The sequence below is a fragment of the Arachis ipaensis genome, chromosome B7, assembly GCF_059453495.1.
Source record: "Arachis ipaensis isolate K30076 ecotype BB chromosome B7, ASM5945349v1, whole genome shotgun sequence".
In the NCBI taxonomy this organism is placed as follows: Eukaryota; Viridiplantae; Streptophyta; class Magnoliopsida; order Fabales; family Fabaceae; genus Arachis; species Arachis ipaensis.
In genome coordinates, this window is record NC_142442.1 from 6,340,741 (window position 1) to 6,365,459 (window position 24,719).

The 24,719-nt window shown below is 33.4% G+C and overlaps 2 protein-coding genes, 1 long non-coding RNA gene and 1 other non-coding gene across 4 annotated transcripts; 2 read left to right on the top strand and 2 right to left on the bottom strand.

Annotated features, from left to right (window-relative positions):
- The first annotated feature begins 4,086 nt into the window (after window positions 1–4,086).
- On the top strand, window positions 4,087–5,555 carry LOC148550237 (uncharacterized). The gene is made up of 2 exons (XM_088494383.1): window positions 4,087–5,004; window positions 5,097–5,555. The coding sequence occupies exons 1-2, from the start codon at window positions 4,189–4,191 to the stop codon at window positions 5,553–5,555; spliced, it is 1,275 nt and encodes a 424-aa protein (XP_088350509.1). The 5' UTR covers window positions 4,087–4,188.
- Window positions 5,556–11,579: 6,024 nt separating this feature from the next.
- LOC107609977 (cysteine proteinase inhibitor) lies at window positions 11,580–12,571 on the bottom strand. Its single transcript, XM_016312039.3, has 2 exons — window positions 12,394–12,571; window positions 11,580–12,117 (listed from the first exon to the last, which is right to left on the bottom strand). Exons 1-2 carry the CDS (start codon window positions 12,493–12,495, stop codon window positions 11,878–11,880), a joined length of 342 nt encoding a protein of 113 aa, XP_016167525.1. The 5' UTR covers window positions 12,496–12,571; the 3' UTR covers window positions 11,580–11,877.
- A 341-nt stretch (window positions 12,572–12,912) lies between these two features.
- On the top strand, window positions 12,913–13,216 carry LOC148550238 (signal recognition particle RNA). The gene has a single exon (XR_015892488.1).
- Window positions 13,217–13,456: 240 nt separating this feature from the next.
- LOC148550239 (uncharacterized) lies at window positions 13,457–14,363 on the bottom strand. The gene is made up of 3 exons (XR_015891974.1): window positions 14,105–14,363; window positions 13,694–13,766; window positions 13,457–13,591 (listed from the first exon to the last, which is right to left on the bottom strand). It is a non-coding gene; the product is annotated as an uncharacterized LOC148550239 (long non-coding RNA).
- Window positions 14,364–24,719: the final 10,356 nt, after the last annotated feature.

The following is a 24,719-nucleotide window of genomic DNA, read 5'->3' on the forward strand; positions in this document are numbered from 1 at the left end:
TCTCACCAATCGTTGGAACTAATAGAGAACGCGAAAATGATAAGAAAATGAATATTGCAAGCTATGTGAAAACCAAAACAATAGAGAGTGAAATTTTGGCGACACCGAATAAAGCAAAATCAGAGGAGCAGAAATCAGATAATAAAGGCAGGAAGTGATGAAACTCCAGCCAAACCACCACCGCAGGTACCAAGTCGGAAGTCGCCATGACGGTCAGGGATGCGCGTCCTAAGGTTGGGGTTTTGGGTGTTATGCAGGTTGGGTCGAGTCTTTGGCCCCGTCCAAAATATGGGGAGGGATGGGGGTGAGTCGGGTGACGTTTTCGGGTTGGTACTTAGAATGTCTTTCGGAGGTGAATGCGTCATCATTAAAAGGTCATAAAGCTTGGTCAACAAGCATTCCACTATTCCAAGTGTCAAGTTGAGACAAGTCCAATGACTTTAGCCACTATAACCACAGAAAGAGAATAGCCACCACAGACTGCACCATATATATATATATAAATATATGAATTATATTTTGTTAAACTCTATATTATCGATTATTAAAAACATTTAAATCAGATATATTAATTTTTTTTGTTATAACTATTTTGTTTTATATATATGATTATTTTTTATTCTACAATCGTGCAATAATTTTTTTATTTTTTATATCCATATATATTCCTCAATTCCAGTCCCATTCATACGCATATTAACAGTTTTTTTTTCTAATAATGATGTTTTAATTATACGTTTTCCTTTTTTTCATGCATCTTTCTTTTTTTTTTAAATAGTGATGTTTTAATATTTTTTTTCCTTTTTTCCAAATATATTTTTCTTAATAATTACATTACTAATCTAAAATATAAAATGAAAAAAAAAAGTGATACATATATCCAAGAAAAAAAATAAACTTAAAAATTAGAAAAAATTATATTAAAAAATATAAAAATAATATATTCAAAAAGAATAGTCGTAATATACAAATTGAGTCAACAATTTAAATTTTTCTGAAACTAATTTAATCAAATACCAATATTAGAAATAAATTACTTAAATAATATTTAATCTATTATAGTTCTTAGACACGTATAGATTAAAGTCATTCTCGTAACGGCAACCAACTAAAACAACATCGTAAGTTTGATCAATTCATGCAAATTCAAACCATTTCCTTGTTCTTTGAAAATCTTCTGTATCCCTGATAGAGTTGAATTGCAATTCCTTTTATGGAAAAAGAGTTACGGAGGTGGCTTTGATGTGTTGGAGACCAAAATTCGGAAGTCACTATTTATATTTGAGTGTGACACCCATTAAACTCGAGAGGCCAAATAAAATATTATTTTTGGTTTTATTCTCTAAATCAAAAGTAATAATGACTTATTTAATTCAGCATTTATGATAATAAATGAGATAACTATTATATAAGTTAAAATAGCTTAATTTGCGATTATAATTAATATATGTATTGCCAATAAATAGATTAGGAAATAATAATTTCGTAACAAAATAATTATTCTGAATTACAATTAATTGATTGATAGAAATTATATTAAATTGTATGATATTTAAATAATTAACCAAATCAATTAGTTGATATAATTAATTTATTATAATAAATTGATTTTAATGGGTTAAAAGAAATAAAAAAAAATACCATTAGAAACATGTCACGACAGTTTTATCATTAAGTGCAGAAATTTAATTTTTATATAATAGAATAGATATTTACAAATTATTATATTAAGGGGTAAGTACGATTTTGGTCCCTAAAGTTTAGTGCCAGAATCGAAATCGTCCCTCTTGTAATTTTGGATTTAAAATCGTCCTTAATGTTGCATTTGTATTTAACTTCGTCCTTTGTAATTAAAAATTTTTTTCATGACAATTCTACCCTTTTAATTTCGCGCGAAACACTTGATTTCTTTCCTTGGATGATAAACCCTTAACGTTTATTACAGCACCCTTTATTCACAACGCTTCGTAAACCAAATCCGTTACATTGTGCCCTAACCCAGAATCGGAGAGGACCGTAGATGTTGATGGACTGAAACTGAAGAGAGGAGGCGAGATCGAGAAACTGGAAGGAAGGGACGTGAAGAGTCGCTGAAGCATTACTGATAGGGTTTGAGTAGGTATGATTTTCTTCCTTCTTTTCAGTATGGTAGCTCTCGCTGCAGTGGGTAGTGTCGGGTTAGATTACTTAGGGTTTGGGGGTCTGTTTATCGTTGGAATGAGGCCATGTGTGTGGAGAGTAGGGATTAGCATCGGTGTGAAATAGGAAGGTGCGTCTATTTCATATTCTATATTAATGTCTAAGTTTTGTTGTACTCTGTTTCAGGGTGTGGTAGAAGACGATGGGTTATTTTAAAGTGAAGGTCTACCATAGAGGATGCTTTACGTACAAGAACGGTCCATTAGAGTATGTGGGAGGAGAAACAACGGTGATAGAAGAGATTGATGGTGATCGGTGGTGTGTATTTGAAGCGTATGCTGAGCTAAAGCAACTTGGTTACGTCGAGGAGAATATCTCATCGTTGTGGTTCAAGGATCCAGTTGCTGAAGACATGGAGAAAAATCTGAAATTGTTTAAAACTGATGCGGATTCCATTGAGATATGTCGAATAGCAGAGTTGAGAGACCATGTAGAGTTGTATGTTGTCCATAAGGTTTAGGACGAAGAGATGTTTCCTGATGATGGCTTCATTGATGTTGGGGATAAATATGGGATGGGTGACATTAGTGAGGGGCAAGAGCTGGTTCTGTATGGTGGAGTAGATGAAGGGCGAAAGCAATCTGAACCATTTGCTACTTACTCTAGGGCAAAGGACGACAACGAAGTTGGGTATGATAACTCTAGTGGTAGTGACAGTCTCGATTCGGAGTATAATCCATATGGGGAAGAGGACGATAGTGAAGATGATGTGCACTTTACTGATAGTGATGATGAGCTTGATCCTGAGGTAAGTGGGTTTCAAGATGTGTGAATGTGATGAGTAAAAAACCTAGGGCTGTAAAAAAGAATGCTAGAGCAACTGAGCAGTTTGACAATAATGAGGGAGGAGACAGTGATGACTTAGATTTCGATCACCAGGTTGGGGCTGATGGGTCTGATTCAGAGCATGAGGGTTTCACATTTCTAGTTCACAAGCTTCAGAAAGATATGAGTAAATACAAATGGGAAGTTGGCACAGTGTATGCATCTCGGCAGGAGTTCAAGGACACTGTAACTGCTTATGTTGTGCATACGGCAAGGTCAATCAGGTTTAGGAAGTGTGATTTGCAGAGGGTTAGGGCTGTTTGTTCGGGTGATTGTCCTTTCTGGGTGTATGCTGCAAAGATCAAGGTGAGGAAACTTGGCAGCTACGCAGCATGAACTTGATACACACATGCACACAAGCACACAGGGTGGGGATCTTACACTCGAAATGGCTCGGCAAGGCGTTTAAGAAGAAGGTTGAATCAAATCCGAAGGTGAAAACAAGGGAGTTGGTTTCGAAGGCACAGAAGAAATGGAACTTGACTGTCACTAAGTCATTGGCCACTAAGACCAAGCAGATTGCACTTGATCAAATTCAGGAAACCTTCCGAGAGCAGTATAAAAGAATTTATGATTATGGACAGGAGCTGATGAGGGCAAATCCAGGATCCTCAGTTCGCTTACAAGTGCAGAGGTCCCCATATCTTGACAGTGAAGCACCAGCATCATCCAGGACCACTTACTGCATCTTTCAGAGGATCTATGTGTGCTTGGAAGCATGCAAGCAGTGCTTCCAGCATTGCAGGGATTCCATTGGCCTAGATGGATGCTTTCTGAAGACACCCCAGGGAGGACAACTTCTCACTGCAATCGGGTGGGATCCCAATGACCAAATGTTGCCGATTGCATATGCAGTTGTGGAGGCCGAGACGAAGGGCTCATGGAATTGGTTTCTAAGTCATCTTGTATCTGATGTTTGGCTGGATAAGATGGGAAGATCTACCTTCATGTCTGACCAACAAAAAGTAAGCAAAGTTCACTAATTTTATAGCATGAATGACATCCATTCAATTCTCCCTAATTACAATTTCCTTGATTTCATGCGTGCAGGGTTTGTTGCCAGCATATGAGGAGGTTATACCTGGTGTGGATAATCGATTCTGTGTGAGACACTTGTACAGCAACTTCAGAAAAAAGTTTCCAGGATTACAATTGAAGAAACTGATGTGGAAGTGTGCTAAGGCAACTCACTGGAGGGATTGGGAGAGGCACATAGCCGAGGTGAAAGCTGTGAATCAAGAAGCCTATAGGTACCTAATTGCTATCCCTCCTAGGTATTGGTCTAGATCTAGGTTCACCTATAACTCTAAGGTAGATACATTGGTTAATAACATGTCCGAGAGCTTTAATTCTACTATTGTTGATGCTAGAGAAAAGCCTATAGTCACCATGTTAGAGGAAATCAGGGTTAAACTAATGACTAGGTTGGCAGAAAATAGGGAACTTGCACAAAATTATTCAGGGACAATCTTACCTAGGATTAGATTCAGGTTGGAGAAGAGATCTAGGTTAGCTGGGGATTGGCGGCCAAACTGGTCTGCAGCTTCGAAGTATGAAGTGGTGAACGAATTAGACAAGTTTGCGGTCGACTTAGGATCCCATGAATGTTCATGTAGAATTTGGCAGATGAGTGGCATACCCTGTGTCCATGCTATCAGTTGCATCAAGTTCAAGGGACTTGACTTAGAACCTTTTGTGGCTGGGAGTTATAAGAAAGAAACTTACATGAGGTGCTATGACTCAATCATACATCCCTTGAACAGAGTAGATATTTGGGAGAGGACTGCACACTCTGATGTTATGCCTCCCCCCTATCGAAGGCCTAGTCATAGGCCAGTGAAAAAGAGGAGAGCAGCTGCTGGAGATGAAGAGCAGAGCAGCCGCACTCACCTATCAAGGAAGGGAGAGAAACAAAGGTGCTCTTTGTATGGATCTGTTGGGCACAACAGAAGCAGATGTCCTAAACCTATTGAGGAGTTGGTATGATTTTTAATTTGTCTTCCTTCTATTAATTGGTCTCTCATATATTATTGCTATCCCATTATTAAATTGTATATGTTTGTGTGGCTCAGCAGTCAAAGAACAAAGGAAAACAGCAGCAGGGAAGCACCAAATCAAACCATCTATCTGCCAAGGGAGGAAGGAAGACTGCCTCTTCCCAGCCCAATCCCAAGCAATCTGTCAAGAGGAAAGCTGTTTCAGCAACTCAGCCACCTTCTGCAGCCCAATCCAACAATGCAGCACAGCCAAAAAGGCCTAGAGGCAGGCCCAAGAAAACTACTAAGCCCAAGTCCTCAACCCAGTCTGCTCCACAGCCCAACAAGGTTGCCAGCCCAACAAGTTCAGCACCTCCTTCATCCTCATCACAACCAGCCACCAGAACTATTCCTTCATCTCAGCCTACCCTTACCACATCTTCAAGCCAACCTGTTGGTCACTTCTCTACCAGGCTCTCTGGAGCACCTCACATTTCTCCAAAGAAACTGAAGTTAATGTCAAAGTTGCCTCCAAGTAAATGGGAAATGCTTTAGGAAAAGGAAAATGGGATATGTTTTATTTTGGGTTATGTTGTATTTTGTGTCAAGATTGTATTTTGTGCATGTTGTCTTATTTTGGGTTATGTTTCTGTGAACTTTGCTGGGAAAGTGCAGTGTGACTTGTTAGCTACTTCTTGCTGGGTTATGTTTCTGTGAACTTTGCCTATGAGCATCTATGTGTTGTACTTGGTTGCTGGATTGGACCAGCCAACCCTTTTGGGATTACCTCTGTGCCTGAAACACTTTTTATTATGTATGTTACTATGACATTTACCATATTCAGAGCATGGTTGTCTTTGATTCAAGTTTGTTATATTGTTAGGAAATTAGTCAGTAATGGAAAACAGGTATTTACTAAACAGAAATCAAACTCACATTACAACAACCAACCATGCATACATAATTGTCATTTATACATGTTGAGAACCAATTCAACAAAACACATTCATACCAGGTACATCATTGTCACCTAATAACTTACCATCAAAACACTTTTCACCAAAACACATTCAACAAAACCAACCCTAAAAGAACCAACAACAACAACAGCATCATACCCAAACACCCTTTTCATACCAGATTCAATGGAATTACACACTTACGCCTAGACATAGAAAAATTCTGCAGCAGCAGATACAGGAACCCAGCCCACCCAACAAACCCTAATAGAGCAACGACCATTAACTTCCACTCTGCCGTTTTCGTCCTTGATTTCAGGGAGGCAACCTTCTTCTTCATCCTTGTGATTTCTGGATTTCCTACCTTTGTCTCCGGCTCTGCCCAACGAAAGAAGTTGCAGCCTTCATGCACCTACACATAATCACCGTCTTCACTCTCCACTCCTCAACCCAAATAACTCAACTCAGAAGAAAAGAAAGAAAAACAAACTCCATAGTAAACACAGCCCCAGAATCTGCGCCCGTAGTTCTCCTTCGTCCCCGAGGTTCGCAGCACCAGCCTCTCACCATGGGAACAGAGCAGCAACGTACCATGCGAGGAAGATTTGCTTCGAGACGAGATCGAGCTTTCGGCAGCCATGGCGTTCTTCCTCCACGACGTGGGCGACGGTGGTGTCGGCAGCAGTTCCAGATTCAAGCAACTTGCCCTTATTTTTTGGGGTTAACATATACATTTATATTCCTATTCCCTTTATTTTTATATAACTATTCTTCTAACTACCCTATTGATGAAAAAGGCATTTATGTCAGAAAAAATTTTTTAAGGGCGAAGTTAAATACAAATGCAACATTAAGGACGATTTTAAATCCAAAATTACAAGAGGGATGATTTCGATTCTGGCACTAAACTTTAGGGACCATAATCGTACTTACCCCTTATATTAAACATGGACTAAAAAAAAGACACTAAACAAAATAAAAGCATCAATGGTAAAATATAACCTAAAAAATTACTTAAATTCAAAAAGAACCTTGATGAATTATAATAAATCTATATATGAGAAGTAAAAGTAGAATAAACAATTAAAAATAAAGTAAAAAGAGTAATTAAAAAAAAGTAAAAGAAAATAGAAAAGATAATGTGAGGAGTAGATAAAAAATATATTGTAATAGAAGATTAATATAATTAATACAAAGGATGAAAGAGAAAAATTAAAATACGATCTTATTAAAAAAATTTCAAAACTAATATTTTAAAAAAGAACCTATTAATAAACTTTTATAAAAATATTACAAATAATTTAAATTATCTTTAAATAAAATAATAATACCTTTAAGAATTATTAATTAAAATAAATAAAAAAAAGAATTAATATAAAACAAAATCATAGAAAAATATTAACAAAATTAAGATAAAAAAATAAAAATAAAAAATTACAAATATTTGACTTGAAGTACAAAATAAAGAAGAAGAAAAGGGATATATAAAATAATAAGATAATAAATTAAATTAATTGAGTTTATTTATTTCATTGCTTTATTTATTATTACTAAATAATTTAATATTTATCTCGATCAAATTAAATAATAAGTTAATTATAATTAATTTGGTTTAATGAATCAAACAAAATTTAAAATAATTTAATATTTACTCTAATTAAATTACATATTTAAAGTTATGATTAATGTAATTTAATGAATCAAATAAAATATTAAATGATGAAATATTTATCCTAATTAAATCAAATTACATAATTGATTAGTTATAATTAATACAATTAAATGAATTAAACACATTAAATTGAAAAATAATTTAGTTAATTTATGTCTTAAGAAAAATTTTTAAAAATATTTATTTTTCAATAACTTTTATAAAATATTTTTTTATAATATTTTTAACCTATGGTCTAAAGGCACAATTATAATAACCCATTAAAAAATATTTAATTAGTTAATACAAATAATTAGTATAATTGATTTAGTTCAATAAATTAAAAGAAATAAATATGAAAGGAAGAGATAAAGGAAAAATGAAATTATAAAAACGTATAGCCATTAGAGAGCAATAAAAAAGTCCCTTTTAGTTTTTTATTTATTAATTATTAATTTATTATAATTAATTTCGCAACATTTATTATACGTTTTTCATCTTATAAATGAATACAATCAATTAATTGATATCAATTATCGATAATTAATTATAATTGATATAACTCATTTCGCTATACTATCTAAATAATTAATTAAAAATGCACGTCTCAATTTTTTGTTAAAGTAGAATAAAATAAAATACATAAATTGAGTAGATATAAATCTGAAAATTATAAAATTTTATTAACAACTCAAATAAATTAGTACCATAAAACTAAATTTAATGTCTATTTTAAAAATAATTACTGAACTTTTATTCTTTTAATTATTAATAATTTAAATAAAATAATACCCTATAACTTATTTTGTTATCTATTTTAAGTAATTACTAATATTTTATTTTTTTAATTATTTGCTTGTCTTATTTATCATTTATGCTTTCAATCAATTATATTAATAAACAAATAAACTAAATTAATTCTGGTTATACTTTGACTATTCAACAATTCAACATCATCTTTTTAATTTGGGATTAACTACTAAGGATAGAAAATAAAAAAAATTAGAGTAATTCAATATTATGAACATTAATTATTATTGTGAAATAACCTAAAATCATAATGCAATTTATTTTTAAAGAAATAATCAAGTATTATTGTTAATTATGAAATAACCTAAAATCATAATGCATTTTATATTTAAAGAAACAATCATCCAGTAATATCTATTAATAGAAACTATCGTCAAAATGTTTTGATTAAAAATATGAGGGATTAATTACCATTTATTATTAATAATATATCGATTATATCAAAAAGTAAAAATATAATTATCCGCATTTACACTATTAGAAGAATTACGATCATAAATAAAATTTTGTCAAAAAAAAAAGAATAAAATTACATACATAGTGAATTTAAAAAATAAATATTGTTAATAAAAAATGGGGATGAAGGTGGAAATGAAAAGTGGGGATGTATCTTTGGATTTTTGGAGTTGTTTCCGTGTTAATCTTCATATCAGAAAAGTGATCTTTACTGCAGGGCTTTAGTGCATAGTTGTCAGAACCGAACCGGTGATCAAACCGGTCAGGCTACTGGATCACTGGGTTATTGGTTCAACCGGTAGGTCACTGGTTGAACCGGTTAACCCGGTCCCGCATAAATAAAACGTATAAAATAGCTAAAAACTTAAAAATTAACAGTTAAAAAACATATCTCCAATAACATTTTAATAAACATTAAATCTCAAATCCTAAAAATAAGTAGTAATACCAAAAGAAACATAAAATTTGTTAGTACTATTAGTCTATTACATAAACAACTCAATTTAACACAATGAAAATAAGCTGAATTAACCGCATTGAACAAATGGCCCCATGCATGATCAGTATTTGATGAAGCCATCCTAAATTCCTAATCAGGAGTTGATCCTTGTCAATTTCTGTCTCTGTCTCTGTCATTGTTCCCGTACAGTTGTTTTCATGTGAAGTTTATATTTAAGAATCGTTAGATGATTTGACAAGTTTGACTAAATTATCATTTAACGATTTTCAATTATCAACTTCATATGAAGACAAATGTATGTGAGTCTTTACCTATTATTATATACTATAAATATTTGTTGAAAAAATAATATTAATAGATATCGTATAATCATGAAAAAATAAATAAATTGTGATTAATAAAATTTATTTATTTATCTTTTAAATTTATATTAAATATAAAAGTATAGTTAAATAAAATATAAATTATTTAAAAATGAGTGACATTAAAATGAAAATAAATTGAATATAAGTAAACTAAAACATTCTATATGTATTATAATTTGTACATATAATGACAAGAAGCATTGCAGCCTGGTGGTCATGCTAGCGTCTTTGCTATCTTTCCAAAATCAAAGCATGACACTTGGCAGCGAATGAGCATATGGAGCACGGTGGAGTTGCGGAACGCTGGTGCGCCGTAGGTTCTCCTTCAGTTGCGACCGAGCAGTTCGGTCGAACCGATGCTCACCGGGTTTGACCGGTTTTTGCCGGTTTAGTACGGGTTTGATCGGTTAGTTTCGGTTCTCTACCTTAAGCGGTTAGAAGTTTGGACCGGACCGATGTTAGGTCTGGTTCACCGGTTTTCTGGTCGAACCGGCCGGTCCGGTCCGATTTTGCTAACTATGCTTTAGTGGATTTAAAGAGATAGAAACAATGATATTTTTAATCAAAATGTCAGTTGGAACAAGGGTAAGGTTCTCATATTTATTATATATTATGCGGCTGAATATGGTATTGTTAAGCGTACTAACCAGGTGGATTTAATCATACTTCTTTGATTGATTCTTGGTGCCCTCCTCCTATCAATGTAGTTAAGCTAAATTGCGTTGCTAGTCTTTTTGAGCAATACCATTAGGCTAGTGATTGACGGGTTATGTTGCAAGTATTCTGATAGGGCTCATAAAATGGTGTGAACTTTATACAATTTGAATGGCCTGAAAAAAGTATGAATAAGGAGGTTTATGTGAAACAAATTATTTGGAGGCTTATCTTATTATAAACAAATAATCTGCTGTAATGCGAATGGATGATGTTCTTGTTTGCGAAATAGGTCGGTTCCTAGTGGCAGATGACTGTCGAACTATCACCTTGGAGGCTGAATGTCCGATCCTTGAATCCGAGCTTTTCTTTCCGATGTGGCGTGAGAGTATAAGCGGTGGAGATGGGGAGTGTACCTGCAAAGTCACTCCAATGCTTAAGTCAGTATATTGTATTGTTCGAACTCCTCAAAGAAAATATTTTACCTTGCTTTTATATGATAGGTTTCTCGTCAGTTATGTTCCGAGCATTAACGTCGGTTTTGAAATGATTGATAACGTAATTGACTGCTATCCGTTTGGACGTCAGTTATGACGGAAACGTTAATTGGCCGAGTTATAGCTCATAAAAGCCGAGCTATAACGTGTGATACCGAGTTATAACTCGTATTGATAACTGCCATATCAGATAACAATGACATTCTCTGCAAGATCGGTGAGATGTTGCAGCAAAACTACGTAGTCCACGTTCATTTGATTCAGAGAACATCGGACTCAATTGCTAATTTTTTAGCAAAGATAACAATTAAATATAATCTGTCTTATACTAAATTTCTCTTCTTTTATAATGCTGTTGAAGAGATTATTAAGAACTAAGAAGAAGATGTCCCCTCCGACTTAAATAATTTTTATGTTTTTTTAGTCACAAAAAAAATCAGTAAAATTTATTATTTTTTATTAACAATTAACTAATAATGTTTAAAAAAATGAATTAAAAGTATATTATCGAATTACAAAACTAAAAATTCAGACTAATAATTAAAATATTAGCAAAAAATAACAAATTCTATTGGTAGTTTAGTTTTATTTTCTTTACACTATAGTACTTTAGTTAGCTGTTTTAAGGTCATAAAGAAACTCAAATAAAAAAGTTTACGTTGTAAAGCATACAATAATGCGAGTCAGCAAGTAAATGTCACCCTACTCTCAATTATAACTTCCATCATTCAATAAGTAATTTTTTATTTTTTATACATTCTATTCATAATGAGAAATACTATTTGTACACTAAAATTAGTCACTAAAATCAAACACCAATATATTTATGTATAAATATATGTGTGGTTTAATTCATTTTTAATGTATATTTATATTCCAACATGTTATATTGGTGGCTGACTTTAGTGGCTGATTTTGGTGTACACTTAGCATAACCCATTGATAATATATTACACCCATTTATAGTATTTCAGAGCATAGCTACATTTATTCCATACATATATTAGTGAAAATTAAATACATAGCTAGATAAGTGCTCTAGACACTGAAGCAGCATTATCATTATCATTTTCATTATCATCATCAGTAACAAGCTTGAACTCTTGCAGCTCCTTGAAGTTCAACCATGGCTTCACCAACACTTTGGCTTCATAAACTTGTTTCTTCTCATCACCATCTTTTGCCTCCATAGTTATTTCATATATGCTTCCAGCAACTACTTGCTTCTTTGCACTTATCACCCTCACAAGCTCCAAGCTTGAATTCTGCAGCAGAAATTAGAAATTATAAACATATTATTCAAATACAAAAATATTAATCACTTATATTTTCTCAAATTCATTCGAACTAAAAGTATTACTTCAAATCATACAAACATAAAAATAGAATAATAAACCCATTTTGAATAATAACCCCACTAACATACTAATATAAAGCACAAGACATTAATTAAGAGACAAAAATAACCCAAATTAAAATGAATTATTTATTTAATCTGGGAAAAAAAATAGAAACAGAAGTAGAAGACGAAGAAGAAGAACCGAATTTTTGTTATGTTCTTCAAGAGCAAAGCGAGCAAGGTTCTGGATCTCAATGCTGTTCTGGCTTCCTTCAACCACACGATTGCCACCTAGTGTAGCCATTTTCTCTTATCTCTGATTTCTTTTCTTTTTTCTTCACCACTTTATAATTTTTTACATGAATTGTGATCTTGGTTTGTTAAATATCTATGTCCCTTTATATATAGTTTGACACTGACTTGCAGGTTCAACGTTTTGAGTGGTTAATAATGGCACCCTCCAACCATATCTAAATACTAATATCTAAATCTCATGTAATTACCCGCACGTGTTTTTATTGGTGCATAGTCTTACAATGATTTGATAGAAAGGATTAATACTTGTAATTTACAATTCCATTAATAAAAGTACTTGAAGTTAAGAGTTAACGATAATTAGAAAATCTCACGTTCATCCTTAGATAACACCAAATTTGTCCCACATCAGGTAATAAAAAAGTTTTATAAATATTTTTAATGTCTAAGAGAGTTGGTTTAGTCCGCCGAGTTGAGTAACGCCAACTTGTGACTCAAGTGAGGGCACCAAGGTGATGGAACATGGTTTAGGCTACGCTTGGTGGGATTAGAAGCTTGCACCATGCTGGCTTGCCCGCTCCAAGTTGAGAGTTGGGCCCTGGCTCCCGAGCGAAGGCTCGAGTGTCCTGGCTCGTAGGCTAGAGGGCACCGCGTCAGGCTGGTTTAACAGAGCAGCGAATACCTCTGGCTCCCAACAGTGGAGGGATCACAAGCTGCTGCACCACTAATCCACAATGCTGGGTGTGCCTAACCATTGAACCATCAACTTTTGTTTTATTCAATTTAACACAATTTTTTGTTATACACTGCAATCACACATTACTATATAATTTACACATACTATTCTATATCAATACTGTTAATTGTATTTTTTGTTTAATCGAGCTTTGTGATTTGTTGATTACTTTATCAGCATTTACATATGCAATTAATCCTAGGAAATAGCGCCATTATAAAAGTTGGTAATAAGTTTCAGTTTTTACCTCCACATGAATTGTACATAGCAACTGATCAATCAGAACAAAATAAAAGCAACGTATTTAACTCACTTGAAGTAAGACTGAATAAATGAATCGATTTGCTGTTTAGCTGGGAGCGTGATGATAACATAAAAACGTGCAAATTGTGTTCTCAATTTCTGAACTCTGTATGAGAAGAATTGAATCTAACATTAAGTCTCGAAAATCTCTTAATGAAATAGATAACAAAGTCCCAACTAAAGACTTGAAAACCAACAGCTCAGTTACCTGCTGAAGATCAGAGACACGTTGTTGCAAATCCCAGTTAGTCACAAAAACAACCACAATTGAAAATGAAGTCCTGCAAATAAGCTTCTCAAAATTAGTGGAGAGTCAGTATTTGAAATAAACGTTACTGGAGCAATAGGGACAAAATTAAGTCGAGATGAAGTTGATAACAGAGAGGAAAATATAGAATCAAGTTAATTATTGACTTTTTTTTTTTTCTTTTCAATTACCAGAGAGACCTATAAACCAGAATCAACAAAATGAAATAGAGTGAAAGTGCTGGGAGTGATAGGAACGCCAATGTGAGTGGATGACGATGCAGTGCGATAGAAAATAATTTCAACAAAGAAGGATCAGATTCAGAATGGTGAAATAAAAAATTGAAAGCAATTCTGAATTAAGGAGATTTACCTGTCAAGACAAGGAACAGTGGTGGCACCTGACGGAGTAAAAGAAAACCAGTGGTGGCAGCGGAAGAGGTCACGGGTTTGCAGTGACGGAGGGAGAATCCACGGAGGACTTGCGAGGGAAGTCAGAGTCACCGCCGAGAAGAGGGTTAGGGGTTTATGTTGGGATGCGATGGTGGGAGTAAAGTCTCACATCGGGCATGTATCTCAAAGAAGAAATGTTTATATTGTTTATGAGAAGAACTATGTTTGCCGAGCTTGGTAACACTGGTTAACACTAGCTTGTTACCTAAGCAATGGCATTACGGTGACGGATTTGGGCCAGAGATTGCGGCCCCTAGGGCTGACCTGTTTGCTCTAAGCATAGAGCACCGAGATAAGAAGAACAGCAGGTCACTGCTTTCTCAGCCTTCTTGGCCTGGTTGAGTGGGCCTTCCATTTTTTTATGAGAAGTTTTTATTACACTTGAATTTTTTTTCACAACAATTAAAAAACAAATCTCCTTTCATATATTTTTTGGAAAAACAAATTTAAAATCAAATAAAAATTAAATTTTACACTAATAAAATTTATAGGTAATCAATTTAATCCTGATAACTTTTAAAATTCATTAATTAACTCAAATTTTATAACTATCTAGAATAAACTAGTAAAATGATATCCCAAACTTTATATCATTGACAAAAAAATCCACAAAAAATGTTAACAACAAATAAGCCTCCTTATAACTTTTAAATTTCATTAATTATAGGTTGAGTTTTATAACTATCTAGAATAAACTATTAAAATGGTATTCGAAAGTTTATATTGTTAACAAAAAAATTCACAAAATAATAATATATTATTAAAAAATATTAACAATTAGTTTTCTAAATATTTAGATAAATTTAATAGACAGAAATAAAAAATATACTATATATTCAAAACATTGTAAAGAAAAAATTAAAAATTATTTAAAAGATATATATAATATTTATAAAGATATAGAAAAAAAAAGATAATTATTAAAAAGATATGATATAGAATATTATAATTATTGACAAATTTCATTGTAATTAATCAATAAATATTAACAAATTTAATTATTTAATACATAATACTTTTTAAAAATAGAATCAATACGGAGACTAGCATTAGAACACACTATGTTCAGTATACTTGGTTCTAAAACTTAAACTCATGAATGATAAAATAAAATACTATAATAACATTCACAAAATATAAAAAAGAACCATGATAATTTTTAGAAGAATATAAGATAAAAAAATTAAAATTATTGATCCACGAAAATATAAGAAAGAATAATGATAATTATTAAAAAAATACGAAATAGAATATTAGAATTATTAACGAATCTCAACATGATTAATTATTAAATATTAATTTGTGTACGATTAATTACATAATGCTTTCTTAAAATATGATTGAGAAAAAAAATGTATACAAACTGTCACCATAACGCATTATGTCAGCATGTTTGACGCTATAATGCAATCCGTTACGTTATAGAATAATATAATGATAATCAACAAATTTTATCATAACCTGTTGTAGAATAATATAATAATAATTGACAAATCTCACCATAATTAATCATTTTTTTTGTCTCTCTCATCATAATTAATCATTAACAAATCCAATTATTTAATACATAATATTTTTCAAAAATAGCATCAACTTGTAGACTAGTATCAGAGTGCACCACATGAGCATACTTGACTCTAAAACTTACGTTCATGAATCATGAAACGAAATACTATATAACACATATAGAAATATAAAAAATAATCGTGATAATTTTTAATAGAATATAGAATAAAATTTTAGAATTATTAATTCACAAAAATATAAAAAAAATCATAATTATTAAAAAATGAAATAAAATACTATAAATACTAACAAATATCAACATAATTAATTATTAAATATTAATATTGTATGATTGATTACATAATAATATTAAATATTAAATCCCACATCGAACATGTATATCAGAGAAAACAAATTTATATAGTTTATGAGAAGAGAATCATTTGCCGAGCTTGATAACGCGATGGGCATTATTGGTTGGATTTGGGCTTGAATAGGTGGCAACGCATGAGACTGTACTCACACAGCAGCGAGCATGCTCGATTCATGACAGTAAAGGAATAATACTGCAACCTCAGCCCACATGGCCTCGTGGGCCTCTCTAACCATCGTTATTTTTAAAAAAAAATTCTCACTCTCGGTTCATACTTTGCAAATTCTCCTTTCATATATTTTTTTTTGCACAACTATTACATAATCTTTTCTATTCATAATTTTTTTTTAATTCTCCGTTCATTTTTTTTTTTTTGCACAATTATTACATAATCTTTTCTATTCATAATTTTTTTGGAAAAAAAAATTAGCATAAAATAAAAACTAAATTTCACACTAAAAATTTATAGCTGATCAATTTAATCCTTACAACTTTTTTAATATTATAATCGAATTTTTTTAACAACAATTAAAAAAATTTATCCATTCATATATTTTTCTTTGTACAACTATTACATAATCTTTTCTATTCATAATTTTTTTGGAAAAAAAAATTAGCATCAAATAAAAACTAAATTTCACACTAATAAAATTTATAGCTAAACAATTTAATCCTTATAACTTTTAAAATTTATTATTTAAGTCGAATTTTATAACTATCTAGAATAAACTGGTAAAATGGTCCCCTAAAATTTATATTGTTGACAATAAAATCCACAAAAAATGTTAACAACAAATAAGTCTCTTTATAACTTTTAAAATTCATTAATTAGGTTGAATTTTATAACTATCTAAAATAAACTACTAAAATGGTACTCAAAAGTTTATATTGTTGACAAAAAAATTCACAAAAAATGTTAACAATAAATAAGCCTTTGAAAGATTTAAAAATGAGATAAAAAGAATTAGATATATATTCTAAAAATAAATTTTAGAGATCAAATTTTTTATCAAATATTTATAACATTGTTCTAAGTTCTTATGCTTGATATGTCTCACATTGGTCATATATATTAGAGCACACGTTTATGAAACTTATGAAAATGTGTAATGTTTTCCGAACTTGGTAACGCGAGCTTGTGACCTGAGTGAGGACATTATTGTGATGGAACATGGGCTTGGATATTTTTTGTTGGGTTAATTGGGTTTGCAATATGCTGTCCTATCCTCTCCAAGTTGAGAGTTGGGCCTCGGGACTTGGGCGTAGGTTGGAGGGCAAAGGGATAACAGGCTGTTGCACTCTCGGCCCATATGGTCTGGTATGTCTTGCTCATAAAGCATCACTTTTTTTTTTTCTAACTAATTTTTTTTAACAAAAACTTTAGAGGCAGATTACATTTGAATTTTTTTTAGGACAAAATGCATATATAAACTAATTGGAGGCCAATATTATACATATCTACTAAAATGAAAAATGTTATAAGGATCTACCAAGTGGATTTTTTTATATAATTCGAATGAGACCCATTTGAATTATAAAATCTAATACTAATTTGAAGCAATGCAATTCGAATTACTAGAGAAAATGTAAATCGAAGGGGGTAATTCGAATTATGCATGGATGAAATGTACTACTAATTCCAATGAGGCTGAATCGAACTATGCATGCACGTGAATACCTCACTAATTCGAATTGGTGCAATTCGAATTACACCCAGTTTCACCCATAGTCTACTAATCTTTATTGAATCCCCATAATAAATACAATAAAGAGTACAATAAAGATTACAGTTCATACCCTGACCCAAAACACGAGCCTAATCTAATAAGGTTGAAAGTCCCAACTACAAAGGTAGCCTCTACTCCAGCTCCTATAAAGGTCGGACCTGACATAAAAGGACAACTTATGCTTACCCACATAAGTAACTACCTCCCTAAATCTCTCAGCCACTTCTAGACGGGAAATCTTAACAATCTTAAGATAAAAGGACGATTATCCACCATCAGAAGTAAAACTACTCCAATAGTGGTTATCGGCATATCACTTATAAATACGCTGACATCCCCTCAGGTATACTCAAGTTCCAATATATTAAAACCTGCTAAGACCCTTGTTAACTTAGGTATCAGAGTATTTTGTAGGTACCACCCCCACCCCCACCTTTTCACAAACAACTCGGACGAGATATGGAACAAGTTGAAACCCAATCCATTGAGGATTTAAGCCTCACTTACAAGCCCAAAGGCAACCCAGTTTCAAGTAACCCTCGGAATATTGGCACCGTTGTCGGGGACCTGGGATCTAACACTCCATGGCGGACGATCAGTATGAAGACGGACGCACAGCGTCTGAATCAGAACAAAAATACCAAGACAGGGTCAACAGCGACTAAGCCCTAGTGATACCTCCCCCAATAATGGAGGAACCACATGGTAAAGGCCCTTCTGAAGACCACCACCAAAGGAGGGTCCATCCGAGGTTCGTCTCCCTGAAGGAGAAGAATAACCTCATAGCGCCGACCTCATGAGATTGCTGCATGGACACCATGGTCGACTTGAACAACTAGAGCAGGAATTAGAGCGACAGGGAGAAGTGTAACACCCTAACTTTTAGCACCTCATGATCGCACTAAAAGTTCGGGCGTCACCTACCTCTACTCCTTTTATTTCATACTATATTTATTTAATAATGAGCCTTTGTGAATACAACCCGAAATCCTCAATTAAAAAAGTGGAATATTTTGACTTTTAATCACTTAATCACAATAAATATATATATATATATATATTATATATGTATGTATGTATGTATGTATGTATGTATGTATGTATGTATTCACATATCATTATATACATAGACTTATTTTAAGATTCTCAAAATACAAATCATATCCCCTCTAAAAACTAAAAACAATAAACGACAAGGGAAAAATAAAATTTAACAATTCAACTTGTAAACATAACCTTTTATGCTCTGGTAACTCCGCACTAAACCTTCACACTTGTAACTGAAAGGAATGAAAATAGGGGGTAAGAACGGGGAGTTCTTAGTAAAGTCATGGTGTATAGTTATATCCATTTTATATATACTTGGTTAGCAACAACAGTCAACAAAGTACGAGCCAATTCAACAATTATAGAACACAAAACTCAATCACAAGCACACACAATCATAGAAAACACACTCACAAACAAATATGCGCAAACAAGTATGATGCATGTCAATCTCTAGTGCAGGTAATGAGCTCATCTGTCGGTTTCAACCTGCTCCCGACGTAACTCAGCAACCTTTGTCTGAGTTTGGTTTCCAGTGTCATAACCTCTGTAAGCAACATCTGTCTTACAGGTGCGACTCTCTTGAGCCGATGTATGCAAACATAACCTTTGTAAGCAACCTCAGTCTTACAGGTGAGGCTCTCTCTAGCCAATTGTATCGATAATCTCTGTAAGCAATCTTTGTCTTACAGGTGCGACCATCCCCTGGATTGGCCGATATATCTCTGGAAGCAAATCTTGGAGGACTCACCACCATATCTCTGCTCATTTTCAGCAGGTACACAATCATTTCAGCTCGTTTTCAATGCCAAACAATACTTCTACTTATCTCCTTTACGTTTTGTTCTTTCTTTCGTTTCTTTTATTCTTGCTCTGTGCTCTCCTATGATAGATGTTTCTTTAATATTTTTCTTTGACTTTTTTTTCTTCTTCTTTTCTCTTCTATTACTCCATAATATGAATTATCTTTGCATTATTCTCTCACCTTTCTCTAAGTATCTTCTAGAAAAAAATTATAAAATTCTTTAATTAAGTATGCGTTTTCTAAAGCTTTTAAAATTACTCTGTTTACTTGCTTTATCATTAATAATACACATGATGATATTCTTACAAGATAATATCTTCGATAAATACTAATTATAATAATAATAATTTATTTTAATATAAATGAGTAATTTTAAAGAAGTATTTAAAATAATATTTATAATTTTTTTAAAACTTAGTTTATAAAATCTTATTTTAAACTTTTATTAATTACTTTTTAAATCACAAACTTTTTAATATTTTATTTTTAACTTTAATATTCTATAAAATTATATTTGAAACCCTAACTTATTTTCATATTTATAAAAATAACCCTAAACTTTTATAAATATCCATTTTTACCCTCCTACTTTATTTATTACCCAAAATACCTAGAATCTTATATAGTTACAAACTGTACCTCGATTTTTATATACAAATATAATATTACCCTTCAAAAATAAAATGTAATTACCAATCTTTCTTTTATACCAAAATTGAAACCCCTAACCCTTTCCTTTCAAAATATTACTTGTATTTTAATCCGTTTTCGAGTCTTTCGATTACCGATTTTTTTCAACTTTTAATTTAATCTTTCAACCACTAAATCTCATCATTTTTCTCAAAATACCACATCACAAAAGTCCCAAAACTATTAAAATAATCACAACTGAACTGTTCCTCATAGCCAAACCAACAAATCACAAGCAACAACAATAATTCAACATAAACTTATTCAAACTCAAATAATTATCAACCAAATCAACATTTACTTATTAAATTCACATTTAATTATTATAAATTTACCAAACTCTACCTTCGTACAAAATCAAAACAACGGAAGCTCCAGAGAAGTTTTTTGATCGAGCGGCTAAAGAGAAAAATGTCAGAAATGGTATGTGTCTCCTAAAACTCCAATTAGTCGAACTCAAGAAGAAGGGGAGCTACGTCACCGTCAACTTCCACCGAACAAAAATAACACCAACACGTAGTGAAAAAAAATACGAATACTTTTATCGAATTATATTTTTTTATTGGAGTTACGAATCCGAAGAAATTAAACTCGAAAGATTTGATGAGGGTCACAGTTCCATGAAAGCTCACACTCTCTCTCGTCTTTCCTTCTTCTTCTTGTCCGTGACAAGAATGAATGAATGGAAAGGAATATGTGAATGTTATGATTAATAACATTTTGTAGTGTAAACGTTATTAAGTGTCATAGCTAATCAATAAAAGAAAGCATGTGTCATGCTTATATATATATATGCACCAAGCCACGTTTCTAATTTTCTTTCTTTTGCTCCCTTGGAGGCTGCGGCCAAATGATGATGATTAATTAACATATATATATATATATATATATATATATATATATATATATATATATATATATATATATATAAGCCAATTTCTTTTCCTTTGTTTTCAAATGGGTTCGTTGAAAACTTTTTCATAATAATAATAATAATAATAATAATAATAATAAATAAATAAAATTAATTTTATTTTACTTATTAAAATAATTTTTAATAAATAATTTAAACTAATCGAATAAGTTACAATTAAATTAAACTTCAATAATCATAAAATTTTATTTAATTATTTTTGTTAAAAATGGTTGTCTTAAAAACAAAATCTCAATATAATATAATAACTCATAAATAACTAATTATTTAATTTTCAAAATTTTCGGATGTTACAAGAAGCAGAGAGAAGCTTGAGGAAAGAGATCAAACAGCGACGAAAGCTAGAGAAGAAGCTCTCAAAGCTGGAATCTAACCTTCAAAACAGGGACTCCCGAACAGCTAGGGAAGATACCTCGTTAAAAGGAGAAGATCCTTTCACAGAAGATATCATGCGGGCTAGAGTTCTTAGAAACTTTAAAAGTCCCGACATGAACCTATACGATGGGACAACCGACCTGAAGCACCACCTCAACAATTTCAAAAGTCGGATGTATTTGGCTGATGCTTCGGACGCTATCTGCTGCAAAGCTTTTCCGACGACTCTGACAAAAGCGGCCATGAAGTGGTTCGACAGCTTGCCCCCTAGGTCGGTTACGAGTTTCGATGACCTAGCGCGCAAATTCCTTACCTGATTTTCTATTCAAAAGGATAAGGTCAAGCATGCGCTCAGCCTACTCGGAGTCAAACAGGAGATCGAAGAACCCCTCTGAGACTACATGGAAAGATTTAACAAGGCATGTTTGGAAATTTAGGACCTATCCACTGATGCGGTGATAATGGGACTAGTCAATGGCCTTCGAGAAAGACCTTTCTCCCAATCTATCTCAAAAAGACATCTGACTTCTTTAAATGATGTACAAGAGCGAGCTGAAAAGTACATCACCATGGAAGAAAATGCCAAGTTACGAGAGCTGAATTGGCGACTTGGGCACCCTCATCAGTTAAAAGAAAAAGAGGGGGAGCCCAAAAAAAAGAAGAAGTCGAATCCGAGAAGCCAAGAAAGTACCACAACTATACTCCATTACGAGTTTCTCTAGTGGACGTCTACAGGAAAATTTGTTGCACCGAGAAGCTCCCTCCACCGCGCCCAATAAAAAATAAAAGCGAGGAAGCCGTAACGAGTATTGTGAGTACGACAAGTTATATGGTCACTCAACAAATGATTGCTATGACCTAAAAAATGTGATAGAAAAACTGGCCAGGGAAGGTCAGTTAGATAGATATCTCATAGAAAGGTCGAACAATCAGGGAAAAAGAAAGAGACGACGAGGATGTCGACCGAAGAGGCCCGCCCCCGCAGACTCTAGAACGACACATTCACATGTTATCGGGAGGATTCGCAAGAGGAGGCTAACCAAGTTGTCTCGGAAGAGACATTTAAAAGAAGTCTACCAAGTCGGAAATGAAGGACCCGACCTCCCGACAATCTCTTTCACCAAAGAAGATGGACAGGGCATTGTACCCGAGCACGACGACCCGGTAGTAATCACCATGATCCTTGCCAATGCTCACTTGCACAGAACCTTGGTAGACCAAGGCAGTTCAGCCGACATACTTTTCAAGCCGACATTCGACAAATTGGGGCTAGAAGAAAAAGAGCTGAAATTCTACCCGGATACTCTTTTTGGATTAGGAGATACTCCAATCAAATCCTTGGGGTTCATTTCCCTGCATACCACCTTTGGGAAAGGACTGAGGTCAAGAACCCTAAGCGTGGACTACATTGTTGTGGATGTAGCTTCAGCCTACAATGCCCTAATCGGCAGGACAACTCTAAATCGATTGGGAGCCGTGGTCTCTACTCCTCACCTCTGTATGAAGTTTTCAACAGAGGATGGAGTTGCCACCGTTAAGCGAGACCAAAGCTGGTGAGAAAATGTTATAATGAAAGCCTGAATTTACGAGAAAAGGGGAAAGAAATCAATGCAATTGAGTTCGGAGGAGTCAGAGTAAAGGAAGAATTACGGTCACAGCCTTAAGGAAGGACGGAGGTAGTCCAGATCGCAGAAGAGGTCGGAAAGGATACCAACATAGAAACCAATATGAGAATGGAGTTAAAAAATGAACTCTTAAAACTCCTAAAAGAGAATTCTGATCTCTTTGCTTGGAAGGCTGCGAACATGCCTGGAATAGACCCCGAACTCATGACGCACAAGCTGGCAGTCTATCCCGGGTTCCGACCTGTCCAACAAAGAATGCGAAAGCTCGCACCAGAATGAGCTCAGGTGGTCGAAGAGCAAGTTCAAGCTTTGTTAGAGGCCGGATTCATCAGGGAAGTCAAATATCCGACATGGCTGGTGAACGTAGTGTTAGTAAAAAAGCAAAATGAAAAGTGGAGAAAGTGTGTTGACTACACCGACCTCAACAAAGCCTGTCCAAAGGACCCCTACCCACTTCCCAATATAGATGCTTTAGTGGACTCCAGCTCGAGATACCAGTACCTATCATTCATGGACGCCTACTCGAGATACAATCAAATCCCGATGTATAAGTCAGATCAAGAAAAGACATCCTTCATTACACCCAGAGCGAATTACTGTTACGTGTTCATGCCATTTGGATTAAAAAATGCAGGCGTCACATAACAAAGGCTGATGAACAAGATGTTTGCACCCCATCTTGGAAGCCTAATGGAAATGTACGTGGACAACATGTTGGTAAAGACCAAAGAAGAGGCAAATCTCTTGACCGACCTCTCACAAGTCTTTAGTAATATAAGAAGGCATGAGATGAGACTAAATTCCGCAAAATGCACATTTGCAGTAAAGGGAGAAAAATCTTTGGAATTTATGCTCACAGAGAGGGGAGTTGAGGCTAACCCCGACAAATGTAGAGCAATCCTAGAAATGAGGAGTCCGACCTGCATAAAAGAAGTCCAACAGTTGAATGGCCAACTTGCAGCTCTGTCAAGATTTCTTATGCTTGATAAGTTCACATCGGTCATATATATTAGAGCACACAAGTTTATTTGAAGGTGTAATATTTTCTGAACTTGATAACGTGAGTTTGTGACCTGAGTGGGGGCATTATTGTGATGGAACATGGACTTGGATATTCTTGGTTGGGCTAAATGGGTTTACAATATGCTGTCCTGTCCTCTCCAAGTTAAGAGTTGGGCCTTGTGACTTGGGCGTAGGCTGGAGGGCAAAGGAATAACAGGCTATTGCACCATCGGCCCACATGACATGGTATGTCTTGCTTATAAACCATCACTTTTTTTTTAACTAATTTTCTATTTAACAAAAACTTTAGAGGCAGATGACAGTTGAATTTTTTTAACAATTAAAAAATCTTTTCCGTCCGTATATTTTCTTTTACACAACTATTAAATGATGGAAAACTTTTTTTTAACAACTATTAAATAATATTTTTCATCTGTAATTTTTTTGAAAA